The sequence below is a fragment of the Maniola hyperantus genome, chromosome 19 (assembly GCF_902806685.2).
Source record: "Maniola hyperantus chromosome 19, iAphHyp1.2, whole genome shotgun sequence".
Taxonomy (NCBI): Eukaryota; Metazoa; Arthropoda; class Insecta; order Lepidoptera; family Nymphalidae; genus Maniola; species Maniola hyperantus.
Window position 1 is genome coordinate 13,597,467 of NC_048554.1, and position 24,085 is coordinate 13,621,551.

At 39.9% G+C, this 24,085-nt stretch overlaps 1 protein-coding gene across 1 annotated transcript; it reads left to right on the plus strand.

The window, feature by feature from the left end:
* Positions 1 to 857: 857 nt before the first annotated feature.
* LOC138403697 (uncharacterized) lies at positions 858 to 21,369 on the plus strand. Its single transcript, XM_069505133.1, has 3 exons — positions 858 to 2,142; positions 6,178 to 6,289; positions 21,126 to 21,369. Exons 1-3 carry the CDS (start codon positions 1,083 to 1,085, stop codon positions 21,367 to 21,369), a joined length of 1,416 nt encoding a protein of 471 aa, XP_069361234.1. The 5' UTR covers positions 858 to 1,082.
* The last annotated feature ends 2,716 nt before the right edge of the window (positions 21,370 to 24,085 follow it).

Genomic DNA, 24,085 nt, shown 5'->3' on the forward strand with positions numbered 1-24,085 from the left:
TGAAAATAAACTTCGATATTTCTCCTTCTTATTTATTTTTGTTTTTATAATACCAAATTATTTTTGCATGAAAATTACCTACCTAGTGAATGCTATGTACACTTCTTATTGATATGCATGATCAGTGAGTGCATAATGTAAGAATCCTTGGTTAAATCGCTGAGGCCGGCCTGTCAACTGCCTCGTGTACAGTAACAGAGGAACGAATGAGGAATGAAGCATAAACTGCTTCATATAAAATATGTTCGTGATACTTTGAACCCGTGCCTCGTTCGCACCTCGTACGTGGCACCGCCGCACGCGCCTCGTACGTGGCACCGCCGCCCGCGCCTCGTACGTGGCACCGCCGCCCGCGCCTCGTACGTGGCACCGCCGCCCGCGCCTCGTACGTGGCACCGCCGCCCGCGCCTCGTACGTGGCACTGTAGTGTAGGCTTGGTGTGTCTCCAACCGTAAGCCCGGTGTAACACCAGCTTGCGCCAAAACTGCTAACGTTGCACGTTACATTGTATTAATGCATTCTCGATTATTACACGCTTTACGCTCAACATGATCAGACGTTTTATTTCTATCATCATCACCAACACCAATCACCACATGGCGACCCTGCTCTAAGGACTTGAGAAGAAGCGATGCAGGTAGAAAATGGGGAAGAAATATTCCAAGTCAAAAGAAGATACCATCGTTGTGGCGCAAAATGCCAATGGCGAGGCCAGCGCTAGTCGACTTTATTCGGAATTGGAATTAAGTGATATTTTATTAATAGTGGTGTTGTCGATAATGATGATGGCTATTGTATGGTATTTTTATAAAAAATGTCAAGAAAAATCAATTAATAATCAATTAATATCTTACGAAGAGAAATGAATGCAGGCCATATGAATGTTGTAACGAGGCCCCCGGAGATGGTGACTTCAGCGCATATTTGAGCCCCGCGACGCGACGTTCCGAGAAATTTGGCCGACGTGACCCGACCCAGTGTTTGTGAACAGTGTACCTACGATGTGAATGAAATGTACTGTGACCTTTTTCCGAGAACTGCACCTGTTACTTAAGTGTGAACTTACCTATAAAAATTAATATATGGAATTAAAACAGTTAGACACGATATTAGTGGAATTAAATCAATTAAGGACTTATTTAGTGAAAATCGGACCTAGTAAAAGAAAAGGGGACTTGTTAGTGAAAAAGTACAGTGAGGCAAATAAATGTTATAATAGTTATTTAGAAGTAATAGGGATAGTACAAGAAAAATTCGATAAAAACGAGTATACACAGGACACTCAAAAATATGTATTAGGAATTAAATATAAGGTAGAGAGTTTATATAGGGATATTTTTAATTTGTGTAATTTACAGGAAACTTCCACAGACAAGATGGAGAGCAAGGTAAGTTTTGATTTGAAAACCGCGGTAAACTTGTTGCCTATTATGACCGACGATGAAAGTGTTACGCAAAAATTAATAGATGCAATTGAACTTTATAATTCGATGCTAAATACCGAAACTAAATGCTTACTTGTGAATTTTATCTTGAAAACACGCCTTTCGCGTAATGCTAAGCTACGCCTTAATACAAAATACGACGATGTAGAATCTTTATTGCGGGACATGAAATTGCATCTGTTAACTAAAAAATCCGATGTAGCGTTACAAAGTAAACTACAATCGACCGTTCAGGCCAATAAGTCGATTGAAGAATTTGGACAGGAAATTGAAAAATTATTCGTAGAATTAACGATTTCACAGGCTGACGGAGAGCCGTCAAAATACGAAATTTTGCGGCCATTAAATGAAAAAAATGCTATAAAACGGTTTGCAGATGGATTGCGGAGCCAAAAATTAAGCACGATCATAGCCGCACGCAACTATAGCACTCTGAAAGATGCAATAAGAGCAGCGGAGGACGAATCCTTAGTGAATCCTCCTCCTCCTTTCATGACATATCAAAGAGGTCAATTTCGTGGTAGACGTGGTTATAATAACTTTAATAGGGGAAGGCCACAATATTATCCAAGGTCATATTATAATAATTCGTATCATAACAACGATCACTTTCATAATAATTCCCAAAGATATTCCTATTATAATCGTGGTTTTTCATCTGCCAGAAATGCGTTCAGGGGTGCAAACCCAACTCGAGGTCATTGTGGTACATATCAGTGGCAAAATAACAATAGGAGTTCACGAGGAGCTTTTACAAATAGGAATCAGAGGAAAATAAATTATGCTGCTCCTTCGTCAACTGAAAACAACGAGAGTTCAGAAAAATTTTTTCGTCCCTAAATTCATTTTATCAGGAAATAGCATAAATTGGGTGAATTTTAGGCGTTACGGTCAGACAGTAGACTTATTAGTGGATACAGGAGCATCAATTTGCGCTATTAAGCGTAGTTCATTAAATAAACTTAGAAATCAACCACAATTTTATGTTGATGAGTTTGAGATTCATGGAGTTGGTGGCGGTCTTATGTCAGAAGGTTATGTATTTTTAGATCTCTACAGCTATGGCAAAAAATTCATACAAAAATTTTATGTGTTTCGTAATTTACCATGTAATTCATCTGGAATTTTAGGACAAGACTTTCTGTTAAAATACCGTGGGATGGTGAACTATAAAAATAAGTGTTTAATATTAAGGAATAGATTTAGTACTGTAAGATTAGCGCTTAACTTTGATGACGTGTTAGAAATAGAACCTAGATGTGAAGTTATTAAGTATATTCCTACTAATCTTAATAAAGATTGCGTAATTGTAAGCGATGAAGTGGCTAATGGTGTATTCATAGCGAATTCAATTTGTTCGCCAAAAAATGGGTGTTTACCTGTTAAGATATTAAATACAACAGAAAATAAAGTAGTTTTAAGAAATATTAAGCCTATTGTGCATGATGCAGATGAGTATTATATAAGTAAGTTTAGTTCTAGTTTATTAAGCCCGTCACGCACGCGTGAATTATTTTCTTTATTAAAGTTGGAATCTTATTTGAATAAGGAAGAACAAAGTACAATTGAAAATATTTGTGCTAAGTATAGTGATATTTTTCACTTACCAAATGATAAATTGAGTGTAACGAATATTTACAAGCAAGACATTAAATTGAAAGACAATACTTCAGCGGTTTATAGTAAACCATATAGGTTACCCTTTGCACAAAAACAAGAAATTAAAAAACAGGTTGAAGAGTTACTTAAAAATGATATTATAGAAGAGTCAGTTAGTGATTGGTCAAGTCCATTACTTATAGTTCCAAAAAAGGTAGATAAATCAGGTGAAAGAAAATGGAGAGTTGTTATAGATTATAGAAAGCTTAATGATAATATAAAAGATGACAAATTCCCACTACCCAATATCACAGATATTCTAGATTCATTATCAGGTTTCATATATTTTTCACATCTTGATTTATCGCAAGGGTATTATCAAATTGAATTAGATCCAGAAAGTAGAAAGTATACTGCTTTTTCGACTGATCAAGGTCAATATCAAATGAAAAGACTGCCTATGGGTCTGAAAATCAGCCCAAGTGCTTTTTCTAGAGCAATGACAGTAGCTATGGCAGGATTGAATTATGAAAAATGTCTGATATACCTAGACGATTTAATAGTTTTAGGTAGAAATTTGGAAGATCATAATAAAAATTTAATTACAATTTTTGAAAGACTTCGAAAAGTTAATCTCAAGTTAAATCCTTCAAAATGTGAATTTTTGAAGAAGGAACTTTTATATTTAGGCCATGTTATTTCAAACAGTGGAATTTTACCAGATCCAGAAAAGGTGAAAGTGGTAAAGAATTATCCGGTTCCAAAATCAACTGATGATGTAAAACGTTTCGTAGCATTCGCTAACTACTATAGAAAATTCGTAAAAAACTTTGCAGATATTGTCTTACCTCTAAATAAACTCGCAAAAAAAGATGCAATTTTTAATTGGTCATCAGAATGTGAAGAAGCTTTTAACACATTAAAAAATATTCTAATTAATCCTCCAGTATTGAGTTATCCAGATTTTTCAGAAAATAATGAATTTGTTTTAGAAACAGACAGTTCAGGTTTTGCAATAGGTAGTGTATTATGCAATAAAAACGGTAAACCAATCGCTTATGCGAGCAGAAATCTAAATAAAGCAGAACTAAATTACCCGATTATAGAAAAAGAACTACTAGCTATAGTATGGTCAGTAAAATATTTTAGGCCTTATTTATATGCTCGTAAATTCAGGATAAAAACAGATCATAAACCATTAATATATTTATTTGGAATGAGAAATCCTACCAGTCGTTTAACAAAATTTAGACTTTGTCTGGAAGAGTATGATTTTGTTGTTGAGTATGTAAAGGGAAAGAGTAATGGAGCTGCAGATGCATTATCTCGTATGATTGTGGAATCTAATGAGTTGAAGAGTATGAATGAGAAGTATGTAAGTGAGAAGAATGTTAATGTGATGACACGTGCTCAGACTAAGAAAGCGAGAGAATGTGAGAATAATAATATTATTACAAACAAGGACGTACCGGCATTTAGACAACATGTAGACAACGTAAGGACTGATCAACCTAACGTTGTTGAGATACTAAAAAAGACTACTAATGACACGGAACTGACATTAATCGATAAGAGAAAGTGGTTAGATATTTTAAATAATAAAAGACTAAATAAACGCGTTTCAAGAAATAAAAACTACATGTACGTTAAGGAAAAGTTGACTATATATTCATGTTTGAACCCAAATTCTTTATCAATAAGGACGCGAGACGACTTGTTGAAAGAATTGGAAGATATGTGTGAAGAGATAAATATAAAAGAGCTCGTTATAATTAAAAATGAAGATAACTTGAAAATGATTAAAACAATGTTAAATAAAATAAAAGATGATAAAAGTAAAAATAAAGAAAATCTTAGGTTTTGTGTAATAAATAATGTGGAGAGAATAAGTGATAATGATAAAAAGAAACTTATATTAAATGATTTCCATTTGTTACCTACAAGTGGACATGCAGGAGTAAGGAGAACACTTAACAATATTAAAAAGTATTATTATTGGCCAGGGATGGAAACAGATGTCATCGAGTTTATTAAAAAGTGTATTAAGTGTCAAAAGTGTAAGCATCATAGATATATTCGAGAACCTCTAACTGTAACTACGACAGCATCTTCAGCTTTAGATAAAGTATTTTTAGATATTGTTGGTCCTATAGATAAAGATGATTTTGGATATAAATATATACTAACAATTCAATGCGAATTAACAAAATATTTAGAAGCATACCCATTAGTTACAAAATCAGCTGAAGAGGTTGCTAAAATTTTTGTGGAAAAATTTATTTTATCTTACGGCGTTCCAAGGATTATTGGCACGGATAGAGGATCTGAATTTATTAGTTCTATAATGAAAGAAACTTGTACAATTTTAGGTATTGAAAAAATGTTATCGACTGCTTATCATCATGAATCTATTGGTGCGTTAGAGAATACACATAAAGGGTTAGGTAATTTTCTTAGAATACAAACTAACGGTTTTCCAAATTCATGGAGTTCTTGGATTCCCTTTTGGAAATTTTCGTACAACACAACAGTTCATAGTGAAACTAAATATACTCCTTATGAATTAGTATTTGGCCATGCATGTGTATTGCCTAACAATCTGACATCAAAAGTTGAACCTTTATATAACTTTGAAAATTATCCTCTTGAACTTAAATATAGATTACAAAAAGCTCAAAGTGATGCGAGAAATAATTTAATTAAAAGCAAGGAAGCAAGAAAATTTAAATATGATATAAAAATAAATCCAATCCATTACGAAAAGGATGATTTGGTTTTGGTTAAGCAAGAGAATACTAAAAAGCTAGAAAATTTATATAAAGGTCCATGTACCCAGTGGTAGAAGATGTATCTCCAAATGTTAAGATAATTATAGATAATAAAATTAGATTAGTGCATAAGAATAGAACTATTCCTTTTTATGATTAAGTTCTTTATGTGTAAGATTTCTTTATTTGTTTTTTTTCTTTCAAAAAAAAAAAAAAAAAAAACGGTAGAGGTGTAGTGTAGGCTTGGTGTGTCTCCAACCGTAAGCCCGGTGTAACACCAGCTTGCGCCAAAACTGCTAACGTTGCACGTTACATTGTATTAATGCATTCTCGATTATTACACGCTTTACGCTCAACATGATCAGACGTTTTATTTCTATCATCATCACCAACACCAATCCCCACAGCACCGCCGCCCGCGCCTCGTACGTGGCACCGCCGCGCGCGCCTCGTACGTGGCACCGCCGCGCGCGCCTCGTACGTGGCACCGCCGCCCGCGCCTCGTACGTGGCACCGCCGCGCGCGCCTCGTACGTGGCACCGCCGCGCGCGCCTCGTACGTGGCACCGCCGCGCGCGCCTCGTACGTGGCACCGCCGCCCGCGCCTCGTACGTGGCACCGCCGCCCGCGCCTCGTACGTGGCACCGCCGCGCGCGCCTCGTACGTGGCACCGCCGCGCGCGCCTCGTACGTGGCACCGCCGCCCGCGCCTCGTACGTGGCACCGCCGCCCGCGCCTCGTACGTGGCACCGCCGCCCGCGCCTCGTACGTGGCACCGCCGCCCGCGCCTCGTACGTGGCACCGCCGCCCGCGCCTCGTACGTGGCACCGCCGCCCGCGCCTCGTACGTGGCACCGCCGCCCGCGCCTCGTACGTGGCACCGCCGCCCGCGCCTCGTACGTGGCACCGCCGCGCCGCGCCTCGTACGTGGCACCGCCGCCCGCGCCTCGTACGTGGCACCGCCGCCCGCGCCTCGTACGTGGCACCGCCGCCCGCGCCTCGTACGTGGCACCGCCGCCCGCGCCTCGTACGTGGCACCGCCGCCCGCGCCTCGTACGTGGCACCGCCGCCCGCGCCTCGTACGTGGCACCGCCGCCCGCGCCTCGTACGTGGCACCGCCGCGCCGCGCCCGCGCCAGCCACGTGTTACCATAAATCATCCATTGAGCGTTTGAAGCAGGCAAAGGTGCTCGATAATGTACAGATCTGTGCAGATCACTGGTCCTAAGACTGAAAAAGTCATACTATCCTTAAAAAAATCTACTTATAGTCTGTCGACTGATCGCAGATCACACACGAGAAAATAAGATATTTCATTCAATTTACTCTTCGACAAAACAAATCCTTAACAAAGTGAACTCAAAGCATCTTAAAAACGTATAAATAATCAGCTTACGATTCCTTATAAAGGAAAAGACAGGCTCCTAACAATGGGCGGGCAGTTCCCGACGCTAACAACCCGAAGGAGCGACAAAGAGTGTCAAAGAATCCGGCGCAGTGTAGTTGTGACAGCAATTAGAGCGGAGACGCGGATCAAACGCTCTCGAACACGCTCTCAGCTACTAACGAGCGGACTTGCTCCACATGTCACTTGCATTGAGACGCTGAGGAAGCTATTAGCGACTATTGTTTTTGTGTCGATGTAGAACCCCTAAATCTTTTCTTATTGTTGTCTAGAACAGAGGGTTGTGATTAGGTAGGTCCATACTTGAAACTGATCGAATCAGTATTCTTGTAAAAAAATAGTGTTTATATTTTACGCTTAGGTATATGTATGACTATAATAATTATTATGACCCACAACAGGCGCAACGGTAACGCAATGTTACCTATCAGTTGAATTCCGCCTATACCTAGTGGTCGAATACAGAACTTTTAAAATTTATTAAAACTGTGTTTGACCCGTATTTAGCTTATAGCTGTGTTATAGAAAACTGTTTTACTTAAGTTATTTCCGCGACTGTTCTGTCCAAGTACACTAAATAACGAGTCTCCGCACGAGGCGAGCCGGCGCGGCGGCGCGGCGACGCATAAATACCGGGCTCACAGCGTGCGACGTGCGACGGCGACGTCCGCTGGCCGAGGCCTTTCAGCAACATATACTTTAACATATAACATACATTATAATATGTTACGCTGACCGGAAGCGGACGCGGACAAATCTGCATTTACTTAGTTAGCTTTATTCGCAATACAATAAACAATGTTTATTCGCCAAATGTCTTATGAAACTAGGTTTCATTTGCTATTGCGCAAAATCAAAATGCTGCCTCCCTTTTGCTAAAAAACGGCTAACTCCAAAAAGTACAGGAATTTGTGAGTTATCGCTAAAACATGGGAATTTATAGAAACCTGTTTTTAAATAAAATTTGCTACGTAGCGAAGGACAAACTTAATACGTTAGTCTTACATTGCATTATTTTTAAGATATATACCAGTATTTCAAAATTCATATATTTTCTGTCGGTAACCCAAAACCACTTTAAAGGACGACAAAATGATCAACTGTACTCAAATAGGGGTAAAATAAAATGATAAAATAGGGGTTTGAAAGTTACGTAGTCCACGCGAGTATAAGCTAGTTAAAAATATATATGTAATAGGTGCCTACGTAATAATAAAGCCCTTAAATATTATAAAGTTTGAAGTGCTCGAGCTAGTGAAGTAAGTTTTTGAAGTCTACAAGTTATAACGAGCACCCACGTCGGGAACATTACTGCTGGATTCGTGGATTTTACTTCAATTGTTATTTTCGTTTGAAACTTGTGTAGTAAAATAAACAAAACAAAATATTACTTTGAGTCTTAGCTCAATGTACGTGAAATAATTGTTCATTTGTAAATTATTAAAAAGTAGTGGAGCTGTGATGGGGTAGTGGTTAAGACGTTCTTCTCCGATTCGAGAGGTCGGGGGTTCGATCCTGGGCACACATTTCTAACTTTCGGAGCTACGTGTGTTTTAAACAATGAAAAATGTCACATGCTTTAATGGTGAAGGAAAACATCGTGAGGAAACCTTCATGCCTGAGAGTTCGTTATGTTGTTCTCAAAGGTTTGCAAAGTCTGCCAATCTGCATTTAATTTTGTCCAGCGCGGTAGACTCTGGTCAAACCCTTCTCATTCTAAGAGCAAGCTCAGTAGTGAACCGACGATGAGTTAATGATAATGATGTTGATGGATTTTAAAAGCAATTGCAGTCTAGTGGTTAAAGACATCGGTCTTCTAGGTGTACGGGGTTCGGTCTTCTAGGTGTACGGGGTTCGGTCTTCTAGGTGTACGGGGTTCGGTCTTCTAGGAGTACGGGGGTCGGTCTTCTAGGTGTACGGGGTTCGGTCTTCTAGGTGTACGGGGGTCGGTCTTCTAGGTGTACGGGGGTCGGTCTTCTAGGTGTACGGGGTTCGGTCTTCTAGGTGTACGGGGTTCGGTCTTCTAGGTGTACGGGGTTCGGTCTTCTAGGTGTACGGGGTTCGGTCTTCTAGGTGTACGGGGTTCGGTCTTCTAGGTGTACGGGGTTCGGTCTTCTAGGTGTACGGGGTTCGGTCTTCTAGGTGTACGGGGTTTGGTCTTCTAGGTGTACGGGGTTCGGTCTTCTAGGTGTACGGGGTTCGGTCTTCTAGGTGTACGGGGTTCGGTCTTCTAGGTGTACGGGGTTCGGTCTTCTAGGTGTACGGGGTTCGGTCTTCTAGGTGTACGGGGTTCGGTCTTCTAGGTGTACGGGGTTCGGTCTTCTAGGTGTACGGGGTTTGGTCTTCTAGGTGTACGGGGTTCGGTCTTCTAGGTGTACGGGGTTCGGTCTTCTAGGTGTACGGGGTTCGGTCTTCTAGGTGTACGGGGTTCGGTCTTCTAGGTGTACGGGGTTCGGTCTTCTAGGTGTACGGGGTTCGGTCTTCTAGGTGTACGGGGTTCGGTCTTCTAGGTGTACGGGGTTCGATAATAAATAATCGATATTTATAATAAAGTTTTTTTGACGACTCGAATAATATTTCGGCAACAAAGTTCAACCCAGCGTTCAGAGCAATACGGAATTTCGGTAGAGTGTTCTAGAGCAAGGGAACTCGTGGTGTGATCCTGAATCGACGATATACCAAATATTATCTACGCTCTGGTGATATGAAATCAAAGAAAAATAGGGCTAACAATTAGGGCTACTTAGCGTCAAATGTAAATACTAACATTTGACGCCTGCCTGCAGATGTCGAAGCCTCGACGTTTTGTGAAGTTCCATAGCTGTCGTGAACTGTGGTTAGGGCACTTGCAAGCAGTTACTGAGGCCCACTTTGGTCGGATCGGAACAAATCGGCTTACGGCAAGTAATTGTCACATTGCCGGAGCGCCGCTATTAGCTAACGGCTTGTGGTGACGATAAATTAGCATGCGGCTCGGCTCGCACTGATCCCGCAGCATCCAACGCGCACGCACCTGAGTAATCCGATCTGTTCACTAATATCAACGAAAATCCGAAAACTGTAAAAAATATTTATATTAAAATGTGTTCATGAACAAATAATTAGTATCTTCAATTTTCAAAGTATGATAACTGTACCGAGTGGAGTATCATATGATTTATGAAAGGGCTAAAACAGGTTTTATTTATTTTTATGCATAATTTCAAAATGTCGAAAAAATACCGAATACGGAACCCTCGGTGCGCGAGTCTGACTTGCACTTGGCCGATTTTTTCTGTAAATTCAGGTACAAGTCTGCCCTTGACTGCATTGTCACCTGGAGGAATGTTAAAAGTGTAGTGTTTTGTAGTGGAATTCAATTAAAGACACGCAATAACTCGGTGGAAGGTAAATTACTAAAGCGGATCTCCGCCGCCCCTCTCGTGCGGCCCTCCCCGTGTTTTGTTTTACATATTTCCTTAAGCAAAGCCCCCCTAATAAGGTTGTCGAGGAAATATCCTCCGCGCTTGAGACGTTGAGTGTCGCGAGGCTATGAGGCTATGAGGCTAATTATTTAAATTTTTAAACATAAGACGAGATTCCTGTTTAGATCTCAAAATCAGTTTAATGTCAGAATCTTTGAATTTTGCAGTAAAGCTTCTTTGAGAGTGGCCCGTTCGTATTTAAAATGGCTTCGAAACAGAAAAACTACTTTGAATAAGTACCTACCTACTTACATACATCGTTTTTTGGCCCCGACTCATAAATATTGTTGTTTGTTTGACGTGTGTATCTGTGTGTCTGTCTGTGGCGTTGTAGCTCCCAAACGAATGAACCAACTTTGATTTATTTTTTATTTGAAAGTTGAGCTGATCTTGAAATTAATTCATTAACCGATAAGAGTGTTCTTAGGTAAGTATGGTCCAAGAAAATCTCTTCAGCCGTTTGAAGATCATCAGCTTTTTTCATGTCGATGAAGAATGAAAGCAATTCTACAGGTCTGAGCGATTCAAAATTTGGTATCTTATGTGCTCTTTTCTTCTGTTAAAGATATTTTGCTTTGAGGCAGGTACAATATAATGTGCATCGCGTAAGAACCCTGGAATGATTGAGATGATAGATAAGTCTAGGTCCAGAATAAAAGTATAAACGACTCAGTACTCTTCTTTATTAGGTACTTTCGTTTACATCCAAATTGTACTAATTTAAGTAAATAATAAGACTAGAGAATCGGGGCCATTTTAATATGAAACGTTAATGAAATAATTTCGTTAACTTTGTCAAAAGTTCTAGCAGCTTTCATCTGTCATCCTATTAATAACAACTTTACCATTCATTAAATTAAAGTTTGCTTTTAGGACTAAACTTATTAATTGCTGAAAGTATCTTATTTATTTATTTTTATAATTGTACTAGCTGATGGCCGTGTTTTCGTTCGTGTAGATTTAGAGTTTTAAAAACCCCGCGGGAAATTTGAAACGGAGGTAGGTAGCTTTTGCCCTGAATTAACTAACACATAGGCTAATAATTTTTATCTTGGGAAATCGTAGGATTTTTAAAACCCAATCCATATTATGGAGGACGTAGTGGGCTATCTACTAGTTATAATATCTACGAGGTATCGTCGTCAAAGAAGAGTGGTATAAACTTTTGTTACCTACAGTATTTTCTGGCAATCAATGAAAATTTTTACGAGACATTTCACCGCGATGCCTCACTATAATATAATAGAATAGCCTCACCTGGTTTCAGAAGGGCTGGCTCATTTTTTGCGCATCGGATCAGCCAGGCTGTCCAGCGCGGAAATGTAGCCAGTATTATTAGCACCATTCCACGCGGACATGATTTGTATCTAATTACAATGAGATAAGGCTAGCTTTAAGGTTTATTGTAAAAAAATCAATGAAAATTGTAAGACACTTTTTGAATTTGGATTAAATAAACTAAATTCAGTAAGTACCTACTCTAAAGTTAAAGAGGGTTTAGCGATAGCAATGCCTCATTAACTCAGAGGTCAAGGGTCGGACTGAAGCCGGAAAGGTCGACGGCTATAACCCTACTATTATTGTCATACATACTCCTCGCAAAACCTTTTCGCTTAGTTAGGGGGGAAAAGGGAATAACGTACAAAAAAATTATAAAACTTAAAATGATGAAATAACTAAGAAAATAACAGTGGTTTTTTGCATTTACTGACATGTTGACAAAAATCGCTTAACGCGCCTAAAGGAGATTTCACTTCAATAAGTACATCACACATATTATAAAATGCGAAAGTGTGTTTGTTCGTTGTTTTGTTGGTTTGTTGGTTTGTCCTTTAATCACGTCGCAACGGATCGACACGATTTTTTGCATGGGTATTAAAATTTTTATTTAAAGTCCTGGAGAGTGACATAGGCTATTTAATCCCGGAAAATCAAAGATTTTTAAATACCCAAAACCACGCGGGTGAAGTCGCGGGCATCAGCTATTTATTTATTAGTAAATGATTAATAGCTAACAAGTTCCGTGTAACAACTAGGTAGATACTCGTGCCTCCTACCTGCCCTATATATAAGATGTTCTGCCAAAATCACCAGTACCCGTAGTACAAGATTTTACGTCTCACCAAACGAAACCAAATTCGAGAGTCGAAATACGTTCGCGTTACAGTAAAATGGACCCAAACAGCCTTGAATTGAAGTCAAATATTCAATGCCACTGATTTTAATTTCGCAATGTTTCCGCTTGGAGCGCTGGCTGTAGAAGTGTATACAAACTTGAGCTTTAAAACAAGGCATTTAAGATCCAGTTTACTGTAACGCGGAAGTATTTCGACTCTCGAATTTGGTTTGGTTTGGTGAGACGTAAAATCTTGTACTACGGGTACAGTACAGGTCGTCAACGGGTGTGACGTGCAGTGTTGGGCCTTCGTAAGTTAGCTCGTTACGCCAAGTGCTCGACGCCGCCCGCCCTAATTGCTGTCACAACTAAAACCTGCTGCTCGATTGCGGTACCAATGACAGCTACAATGTCACGATCGCAATCACCTCTGATTGGTTAACGCTCGCTCACTAGTGGCTACAATGCATTGTTGCAACTAGAATCGCACAAATTCAACCAATCACAACAATTGAGATTGTAATAATGATTGATGCCGGGTTTACGAAATCGAGCTACGGCGCCTTGTCTTACATGTCCTTAAGAGTGCTCTCCATGGTCGCTCCAAGTCTAGCGTGAGAGCATGCTATCGCATTCAACACTTGCCGGCGGAACATACCCGGGAGCGAGATGCGTGATGTGTTAACAATGCTAATCGACGTTGCGTTCATTTTTTGCGAGACATTTGAAATTATGATTCCTAAGTTTGCCTTAAAGTCAATAGTTTCGCAATTTTGTAGTTTCATGGTTTATTTACGCGCGAAGCTGCCTCAAAATCTGACTAAAAATAGACGTGTTGCATGGAGAATAATTTTCAAAATAAATTGATATTTAAGATCATACGTTTAGCTTGGTTTTAAATCTCGAAATAATAAAAGAATAATAGACGTAACACGTTCATACGGAGAAACGCCTGAGTGTGTATGTAAACTTAAAGCTGAATTTTGCGTCATTTTGTGTTGGCAACAATAAGTATCGCAAAGTATGCTTTGGTTAAGGTGTTTTTATATATGTATAATGTTATTTTATTCTTGAGTGGATTCGGGGAATGAAACCAAGACTTAATTGCGTTTCTATACAACTACAGAAACAACATTTAAAGCCTTTATTTACGGTTTTAACAATTAATCTTTTCTAATTATAAACACAAAATATCCGTTTACTTCAAAACACCGACAAAACTTCAGATTCAATTGACATAACTGTCAGTAGTGACATTTGACAAGCTAAGTCCACAGACTTCAGGATATGTCTTTTATGCACCAAAGACAAAGTAATAAATTAAAGAAAAGCACTGAATAGGTGTCCATGGGTAAAGTGGTTTTCTTTACATCTCCACCCCCGTCAGAGTAACAATTGCATGTGATAACGTATGTAATTGTTCAGTTATTATCAAACACTGGAGACAGTTTTGTAATGTGGTAAAGATTTGATTCAGCTTTCTTGCGTCCGGTATCAACTTCATAGATTGAATTTGAAATTTTCTTCAGAATAGTGTATGGCCCAATCCTCAATTCATCCATTTTCTTCCTATTTAGCCGATTTCCGTTTTCCACATAAACTCTGTCTCCCACATCCAATTTATATTCTTCTCTATGACGGTCGAATATTTTTTTATTATAATTGTGAGATTTTATTGTGTTCTCCAAAGCTAGTTGTCTATCTCTTTTCAGATCTTCTTTTGTACATCTTGATTTTAATTCAAGTGGTAGAATGTTTACATTTTCGCCTTCTAAGAGGTATTTTGGAGCAAATTTTGTAACTGTATGTTCTGTTTCGTTATATTTTTCTACACATTTTTGTGCAATAGTAGTCCATGCTATTTTTTTCTCACTTTCCTTTATTTTGCATCTTATCTTATTGACTAAAGTTTGATTTAGCCTTTCATTAAGTCCATTAGAAAATGGTGAATCCACAGCAGTGAAAATCATTGTTATGCTTTCGTTCTTCAGGAATTCTTTAAATTCTTTGGAGTTTATACCAGGATATTGGTCCGTTAATACCATATCTATATTATAGCTTTGTGTCACATTTTTTATTAGCTTAATAAAATCTGTGGAGCTTTGGTTTCCTGATGTGAATATATAGAGCAACAAAGATCTACTCTTTAACCTGCATAACCTGCATTTTACGATAACAATGAAAACTTTCACAACCATTATTATTCGTCAGAAATATTCAAAAGGTGCGCCCTTTACCGATCGTTCAATAGAAAAACAATCTTAAATGTATATTTATAGAGTTCAAACGAGACGTTAGCGAGATGAAGATTAATGGTTCACAAAATAGTTCGGTGAAGCGGAACCGGCATCTCTTGAGAGTTAAGAGTTGAGAGTGAACGGAACGTGAGGAATTGGAAACTACAATGAGCCTTCACGAGTCTTAACAGATTTTATTATGTGATTCCTACTTACTGCATTGAGATTTTCATTATTATAAGGAACTCTTTGATACTACCAGAAAAGAGAGCTTCAAGGTATGATTCCGAACCACGCTGCAATGTCGCGGCAGCAATGTAGCGGAACATTGCTGCCAAGCTCGGAATGTAATTTCATATAAGCTTATAGAGATTGTATGAGGACCAGTAGTGCTGCGACAGCACTGTTGCGGCAGCACTGCTGCGTGCAGCGTGGTTCGAAATAATACCTTTATTTACTTTAAACTGACTACAAAAAAGGAGGAGGTTCTCAATTCGTCGGATTTTTTTATATTTTTTATCGAAATTGATATAGAATTTAATCGATGAAAGGGAAGGTGTTTTATCTGTGGCTCTACCGCGGTTGTTTGACAGCTACAATGTCACGATCGCAATCATCTCTGATTGGTTAATGCTCGCTCACTATTGGCCACAATGCATTGTTGCAACAAGAATCGCACAAATTCAGCCAATCAGAACAATTGAGATTGTAATAATGATTGATGCAGCTTTTAGACAATCGCCCTACATACCTTTACTTTACCATTTTATTTTGTTTATTTAATAGACTATCCTAGTAAGCGGCAGGTCGAAGTGATTTTTTTTTTAATATAGATACAAGTTAGCCTTTGCATCGTAACGGAACGTTAAATCGCTTGGCGGCACGACTTTGCCGGTACGGTGGTAACTAGCCACGGCCGAAGCCTCCCACCAGACAACGCTTAAACTGACAAACAACAGACTGCTTAAAATGCATATAACACACAGTTAGAGGTGCTTGCCCGGACTTTGAGCTCCCGACCCTCCAAATTGAATTCGACTCGACGTATTTTAACCACTAAGTTATCACAAGTTTCATTACAGCCATATTTTAAGTTACTTAAACATCTACTAGTCGGTAAGAAAGTTGTATTAATTTCCACGCAACTTGGAAAAAGAAATGCCAACAAAATCTCGAGCTTCTTAACCGTATTAGTGAAGCGGTTTGACACGTGCCATCACAGACGTTTGCAGCCGCTCCTGTACACCCTAGCGCCTGCGACACAAGGCTCAGAGTGCAACAGCACACGGCTCGAGTGAATGTTAGCGCGAGGGCCCTCGGTCAAGCCTCCTCGTCTCGTGACAAGATGGAGGGTTTGTTGACGCGACGTTGACCCGACGCACGGAAACACTGAACTGTTATTATTTTGTATCAAACTTATTTGTTTGTGAATTCAGAAAATCGGCGTGGGGGCGGAATTTTCAAAAACCCTGAAATATTTCGTTATTTGTAGCCGAAAACCCAAATACCTACCATTTTTTATGGAAATAACTTGAAAAATAACGGACTTTCATTCCATATTTTATCCTCTTGGGAGTAGAATTTTCGAAAACCGGCCAAGTGAGAGTCAGGCTCGCGCACCGAGGGTGCCGTACTACAGTCGTTTTTTTCGACATTTTGCAAGATATACACGCCATCAACACACAACCCCACAAATCTTTTAGAACACACTCTTACGTTTCACTCCGCCACCTGACCATGGACCATGGACCATGGACCATCCTCAGAAGATGTACACTCCAACACGCACAGTTGCAAAGATGTTTAGCAAGGTCACCTTCGAGTCAAGTCGAGTCCGAACCAGCTTTAGCAAAATCATAAACCCTCTTTGTTTTGCAAATAAAAGGGCAATTTTTGAATTCAATTTCATTCCCCGCATCAAGAAAAAGGAGAAAAAATATATTGTAGCAATGAAAGCAAGCCAGACAGAACCGTTGGATGGCATTATGTCCAGCGCGGTGGAAACAGGAATATGACGCCGTGTGCAGCGAGCGAGTGCGGCGTGAAATGAAGGGGCACCCGCGGGACAGTGCTATACTCGTTCCCTATATTGAAATTTGAATCCTGGACCGTGAACTGTGAAAAATATCCCCAATTTGCTTTACACACAATTTCTTCTGTTTTTTATGGATGTGTTGGAAAACATTAACAATATGTTAGGAAGTAGAAAGGTAAAGGAGGAACTTGCTCAAAAAGTTGTTGGGCATACTCTCCGAAATTCTATCGTGTACGGTGTAGAGTACTAACAGACAGGCGAGTTTTCGCCGATGTTCCAGACTTTGAAGCTTAGAATTGACCAGCGCTTCGTCATCAATAAGTCTTCCAGCACGACGGTCCACCGAATCCATACAAACCTATATAATATGACTAAACAGAGGCATATTTGGAAACACAAATTTCCAGGTTCCTTAGACAGTCATTTAATACAAAACTGCATCTAGAACTTGCCGAAAATCAATTTGTGAATACGTAAAGCTCACTTCGAGCAAGAGCTAGCCTACGCTACGTATTCCAGACACATGTGTCAGGCTAAGTCCTCTCCCTCCGACCTCCGTGAGTGAGCTGTAAGCTGTGGGTATGCAGGACGGAAGCCCCGGAGGGCGCCGGGCGGCTTGAGGAGCACGTTTGTACGGCTATCGGCGACAAAGTACCGCTCATACGATCTATATTTGTGAAGAAGATGTCTCCTATTTTGATACGTTTACAAAATCCAAATCCATACTATTCGGTAGGTATATTATATAAAATTCAATATTTGGAATGACTGAATGACTGACTTATAAATATCAATGCACAGCCTGAACCACTGATCCTAGAGACATGAAATTTGGTGTCCATTAAGAAAGGATTTTTGGAAATTTCATCGCTAAGTGGATAAAATGGGGGTTTGAAATTTATATGGTCCACGCGGACGAAATTGCCATCATAAGCTAGTATAATAATAAATAAAAATAAATAAATAATAATAATAAAATGTCAAAGTGTTTCTGTCTGTCTGTGTGTCTACTGCTTTTTTACGGTCGCATCGATTTAACCTAATTTGATGACCGGTTCAGCGTTAACTTACATTTCGGGCCGAAGATAGGCAGTTCTCCTCGGTGGAGATAGGCAGTTCTCCTCGGTGGAGATAGGCAGTTCTCCTCGGTGGAGATAGGCAGTTCTCCTCGGTGGAGATAGGCAGTTCTCCTCGGTGGAGATAGGCAGTTCTCCTCGGTGGAGATAGGCAGTTCTCCTCGGTGGAGATAGGCAGTTCTCCTCGGTGGAGATAGGCAGTTCTCCTCGGTGGAGATAGGCAGTTCTCCTCGGTGGAGATAGGCAGTTCTCCTCGGTGGAGATAGGCAGTTCTCCTCGGTGGAGATAGGCAGTTCTCCTCGGTGGAGATAGGCAGTTCTCCTCGGTGGAGATAGGCAGTTCTCCTCGGTGGAGATAGGCAGTTCTCCTCGGTGGAGATAGGCAGTTCTCCTCGGTGGAGATAGGCAGTTCTCCTCGGTGGAGATAGGCAGTTCTCCTCGGTGGAGATAGGCAGTTCTCCTCGGTGGAGATAGGCAGTTCTCCTCGGTGGAGATAGGCAGTTCTCCTCGGTGGAGATAGGCAGTTCTCCTCGGTGGAGATAGGCAGTTCTCCTCGGTGGAGATAGGCAGTTCTCCTCGGTGGAGATAGGCAGTTCTCCTCGGTGGAGATAGGCAGTTCTCCTCGGTGGAGATAGGCAGTTCTCCTCGGTGGAGATAGGCAGTTCTCCTCGGTGGAGATAGGCAGTTCTCCTCGGTGGAGATAGGCAGTTCTCCTCGGTGGAGATAGGCAGTTCTCCTCGGTGGAGATAGGCAGTTCTCCTCGGTGGAGATGGGTTAGTTCTTGCCCCGGAAAATTAAAAGTTTTCACTGGATTTTAAACAATCTAAATCCACGCCGACGAAATCGCGGGCATCATGTATTTGGCAATAGAAACTTTGCCTACCCCTAGCGTATAGTGTCACACTTGTAATAACACCATCAAAGGCTAAAAGGACACACACTGCGGCGTGGCTGCAGTGTAAAAAGCAATAAAAGTCGTGGTAAAGCCGCTAGCTACGCGGGCGGCGCACATAATTGAAATTTGATATGTATTCACAGCTCGCGATATTGCGTCTACTGCGAACTCATTGCCCACTGCCAAATAACTTATGATACAACACGATACCCGAACAATACATTGTACCACTTGCTTTAACGGTGAAAGAAAATATCATACGAAAACGATAATAATTAAAATACAAGAAAGACCCATGTCCAGCAATGGACGTCTATCGGTTGACGATGATGATGATGATGATGATGATGATGATTTGTAGCATGGCACATTCATTAGCAGTCCAACAACACACTGTACAAAGCAGTTAATCCGCCGCCGCCCCTCATCCTCAAGCAGCGGGCTCATGGCGAGGAAAACTCAATCAGAAGGCATTAATGGCCTCTCCACACACACGCGATGCGTCGCACATCTGTTTACTTCGACACTCATTTTGTGCGATTATCGCATAAGAGATGTTTCACATTAAACGTTGGCACGCAGCGTGTTTGTGCTTGACAAATTAATAACAATCGGTCAAGTACTTACTAACATTATATTGTGGGGCTTTGTTGTCTGATCGAATAAAAATATAAATCCATACTAATATTATAAATGCGAAAGTGTGTCTGTCTGTCTATCTGCTAGCCTTTCACGGCCCATCTGTTCAACAGATTTTGACGAAATTTGGAATAGGGATATCTTGTATCTCGGGGGAAGGGCATAGGCTTTTTATCCCGGAAAATCAAAGAGTTCCCACGGGATTTTTAAAGACCTAAATCCACGCAGAATTCGCGGGCATTATCTAGTATGATATAAAGTGAAATATAAATAGAACGCATTGTACATCCCGATAAATAAGGAATGGTCTAGTGGGAGGCTTCGGCCGTAGCTGCTCACCCTACACGCAAGACCGTGCGCGTAGAAGCCGATTAAAAAGGGATGAATCCTTTCAAGTTATCTTGCTTCCATATTATTGGACTGCATCATCACTTATCACATGATCGCATTCAAGAGTAAAGTGTCAGAATTAAAAACAAACAAGAAACTGAAACAAACGAACATAACAACTTCTATCAGTGGCTTATCACGAACAAGCTAAGTTAAAATGGTGCAGGTTGCATTAAAACAGCATTTTTGTTGCTATAGAAATTGTTATTACATTTTTGTAGTAATTTCTTTCATTAGATATTCAAATACTATTACTACACGATCTAGTACGACATAAAGCGGTCTATTCTACCAAAATGGTTTGAAAAGCAGCTGATGCGTTAATTGAACCAGTCTGAAACCACTTAACCGCCCGCGGTGTTGGCTCAAACCAACGCGGCTACGATCCGGGGCCGCTTCCAGAACATATTATTATACTTTTATACTTTTGAAAGCAGAAATGAATTGAGTTGAAAAGTGCGTCTGCGGCCATTAAGCGTTATTGCGTTTGGCAGACGACGCCGCGCGCCGGTGCGAGGTTTATGTGAAGAAAACGTACTTATGACTGACTCCGTTTATATGATTTTGCAACTTATAACTTGTTTATTACGTTTTATAAGCCCTGACGTGTTCCTTTTATTTAGAGTTGTTTTATTCAGATGTACAAGTGAGCCCGAGGGGTGATTTGGTGTGACCGACGCTGTGTTGTGAATATGTATCTGTGTAAGTGTGTGTATGTCATATTGTGTTTATATAGTAGGTACAGTGAAATGTGAATAATTTAAATTCAAAAACACGACTGCTCTACCATTTTAAAATTTAAAAAAAAAATAGCCCGTGTCACTCGAAGTGGTGCAAGGGTTTCAGGTACGTTACCTAGCCATCCAGATCTGTCAAATCACATCTGATCAAAGAAACTCACATACATTACATAGGTACATATATAATTACGTGAACCCTGAAAACAATCACTCCTTTTTTGAACAGTCGGGTAAAAATATAAAAGCTTAGTCCTCGGACCTAAGAACACTGAACTAAAGGTCTTTCAAGCCGAGCCGTTTCACCTCAAAACACACCGACAGCAGAAAAAGAAGGCTAAGTAGATTAAAGCATCGACAGGGCGGCGGCGGCGGCGGCGGCGGCGGTGGCGGCGGCGGCGGCGGCGGCGGCGGCGGCGGCGGCGGCGGCGGCGGTGGTGGCGGCGGCGGCGGCGGCGGCGGCGGCGGCGGCGGCGGCGGCGGCGGCGGGAGGAACAGAGTTGTTGGTACCGAGGCGCTATATTGTTCCGCTGCTTACGACGACTCATCTCACGAGCAAGGCCCGTAGATTGTGACGTGCTGCTGCGGACACACTCTGCGACTAATTGTGACTATTTACCTCTAAATTTTAAATTGAGTTTTAAGAATTTTTTTGTAGTGGAAGGTTATTGTTGAGATGCGTCTTCTCTAAATCCATACTAATATTATAAATGCGAAAGTGTGTCTGTCTGTCTACTAGATTTGACGGCCAAACAGTTCTACCGATCTTGATAAAATTTGGTACAGAGTTAGCTTTCATCCCAGGGAAAGACATAGGCTACTTTTTATCCCGGAAAATTAAAGAGTTCCCACGGCATTTTTCGCAACTTAAATCCTCGCGGACGAAGTCGCGGGTATTCGGTTGCCCAGGGTCTGCAATAGATTTCCTCTTTTATAATTTGATGACGGAATATTACTTGTTACATCATCCGCTGCATGACTCTGAGCTTTCTTATTAGATCCACAGCAACCATGCTTTGACGCCGCATGTCTTGACATCCGTAATTAAAGAACATAGAATGTTGGAAATGCACTGAAATAAAAGAAATCATTAATTCAGCGAATGTCGCAGGTGTGACCTTGGGCTAAAGGCTCGCGAGGAGAGCTCGGGACGCAGCTGGAATATGAAATGTCAGTTTTACCGCGCATTGTTTCCTGTGTATACCTCGGCGAACATTCCACTTGGTTCTCAATTTAAATCGGCCCGCTTTAACAAAGGGGAGTCGAAACCTCTCGGATTTCGGTTCATCATCTATTGCGGCTTACGGATTATTTCTTTTTCCTTTATTGCTACAAAAACTTGATATTTCTCCCTCCTTTTTTATTGTTTTGAAAGTTGAGTCTCGCTGAGGTACATTTTAAGTGCTTTGATATTGGATAGAATTAAGTGCTTTGATATTGGGTAGAATTAAGTGCTTTGATATTGGATAGAATTAAGTGCTTTGATATTAGATAGAATTAAGTGCTTTGATATTGGATAGAATTAAGTGCTTTGATATTAGATAGAATTAAGTGCTTTGATATTGGATAGAATTAAGTGCTTTGATATTGGATAGAATTAAGTGCTTTGATATTAGATAGAATTAAGTGCTTTGATATTGGATAGAATTAAGTGCTTTGATATTAGATAGAATTAAGTGCTTTGATATTGGATAGAATTAAGTGCTTTGATATTGGATAGAATTAAAGTCTGAATGACGATATTTTGAAGATAAATGTAAACGTAATATTTATGAAGATTTACTTAATCACAACCCATAGGTATCTGTAATCCGAATGTGTATTTGTTTGTTGGTTTATTGGTTTGTTGATTCAACAAGACAAAGGAACTAACCTATACGTCATGTCGAGTTGAAATTAGTGATAATAATTTATATTCATTTATTTGGTGATATAAAAATCCTAAATAATAACCACGGTGTGTGGTTATTAATATTATAAGTCTTTATTATACTATATACTATATTATTATAAGTCTTTGATCACGGACAAAATATGTGTATTCGAAACCATTCAAAAAATCAAACCTTTTGATTTAACATATCAAAATATAAATTTAGAAAAATGTCCAATGTTCAAAATACAAGAAACCTTTTCAAAAACAATAACAACACCTAAACATAGGCAAAGGTAGCCAAAGGTTGGAGCGGATATTTGAGACGTTTTGGATATCTCGAAGCAGGTCTGAGTAAACAACCCTGGCCACGTGTGTGCTGCACGGCCTGCACGCGCTGCAACGTGTGTGCTGCACGCGCTGCACGTGATCATTTGGAGAGCAAGAGTGTGTCACCAAAGAAGCTGTGACACTAGTTTTGGACAAAACTTATGTAAAACGAAACGATTAAAAATTTTTCAATTCACTTATGTAGAACAGTGTTATGATTATGTATTTTTGTATTGAATGTCTCCCTTATTTTGTAAATAAGACTTTTTTTTTTTATTAGCGCGATTAGTTGTTTAAATTTTTACGTATAGTTTAGTCGTTTGCTTGTATTTTTATATTATTATATATATGTATGTATTGTATATGTTTGTTAATGTTGTGTCGCCCTAGTTGTTTGTAGTAAGCTGTGGATAGTGTAGTGGATTACATATTTATCAATTTTGTTAGATTTAAGTCGTACCTAGTTTTAACTTTTAATATGCAATTGTTTACTGTCCCAAATAAAAAAAAAAAAAAAAAAAAAAAAAAAAAAAAACGTGCTATGTTAAACTTTTAGATTTCAGACAGTAGGTACAGAGCCAACAATTTACAAATTTATGAAACTACCTGTGAAAACCACTAACAACTGTAATGTGCGTATAAGTTAAGTAATTAAATATCACTTGCTTTAACGGTGAAGGAAAATATCGCGAGGAATCCTGCATGTCTGAGAGTTAATGTAACCAAAGGTGTCTGAAGTCTGCCAATCAGCACTGGCCTAGCGGGTTATGGTGTAAGCCCTTCTCATGTGAGAGGTGACCCGTGCTGGTCGTGGGCTGACGACAACGATGATGATGATGATTATGATCAATATCATGATACAAATCGTAGATAATAGGAGTAAAATAAACTGTATTAAGAGTTAGATGTTTTAATAAAAATAGTCTAAATACCTACCGCGTTGGAGAGTACCGTGGAATGTCGGGACGGGTTAGTGGAGGGGAGGTGGGGGGGGGGGGGGGGTTATTAATGAGCGCGGAGATGTTTTTATTGCGACTTAATTCAGCGCTGCGCGAGATTTATAACTCAGTAATGTATTGTA

What these genes read in the sequence shown, in the direction of transcription:
- LOC138403697 (XM_069505133.1), top strand. Translation starts at nt 1,083, where the DNA reads ATGGAATTAAAACAGTTAGACACGATATTAGTGGAATTAAATCAATTA. An exon ending in GGGTGCAAACCCAACTCGAG is followed by an intron (nt 2,143 to 6,177) that starts GTCATTGTGGTA and finishes CAACATGATCAG; the next exon opens with ACGTTTTATTTCTATCATCA. An exon ending in GGCACCGCCGCGCGCGCCTC is followed by an intron (nt 6,290 to 21,125) that starts GTACGTGGCACC and finishes ACACACCGACAG; the next exon opens with CAGAAAAAGAAGGCTAAGTA.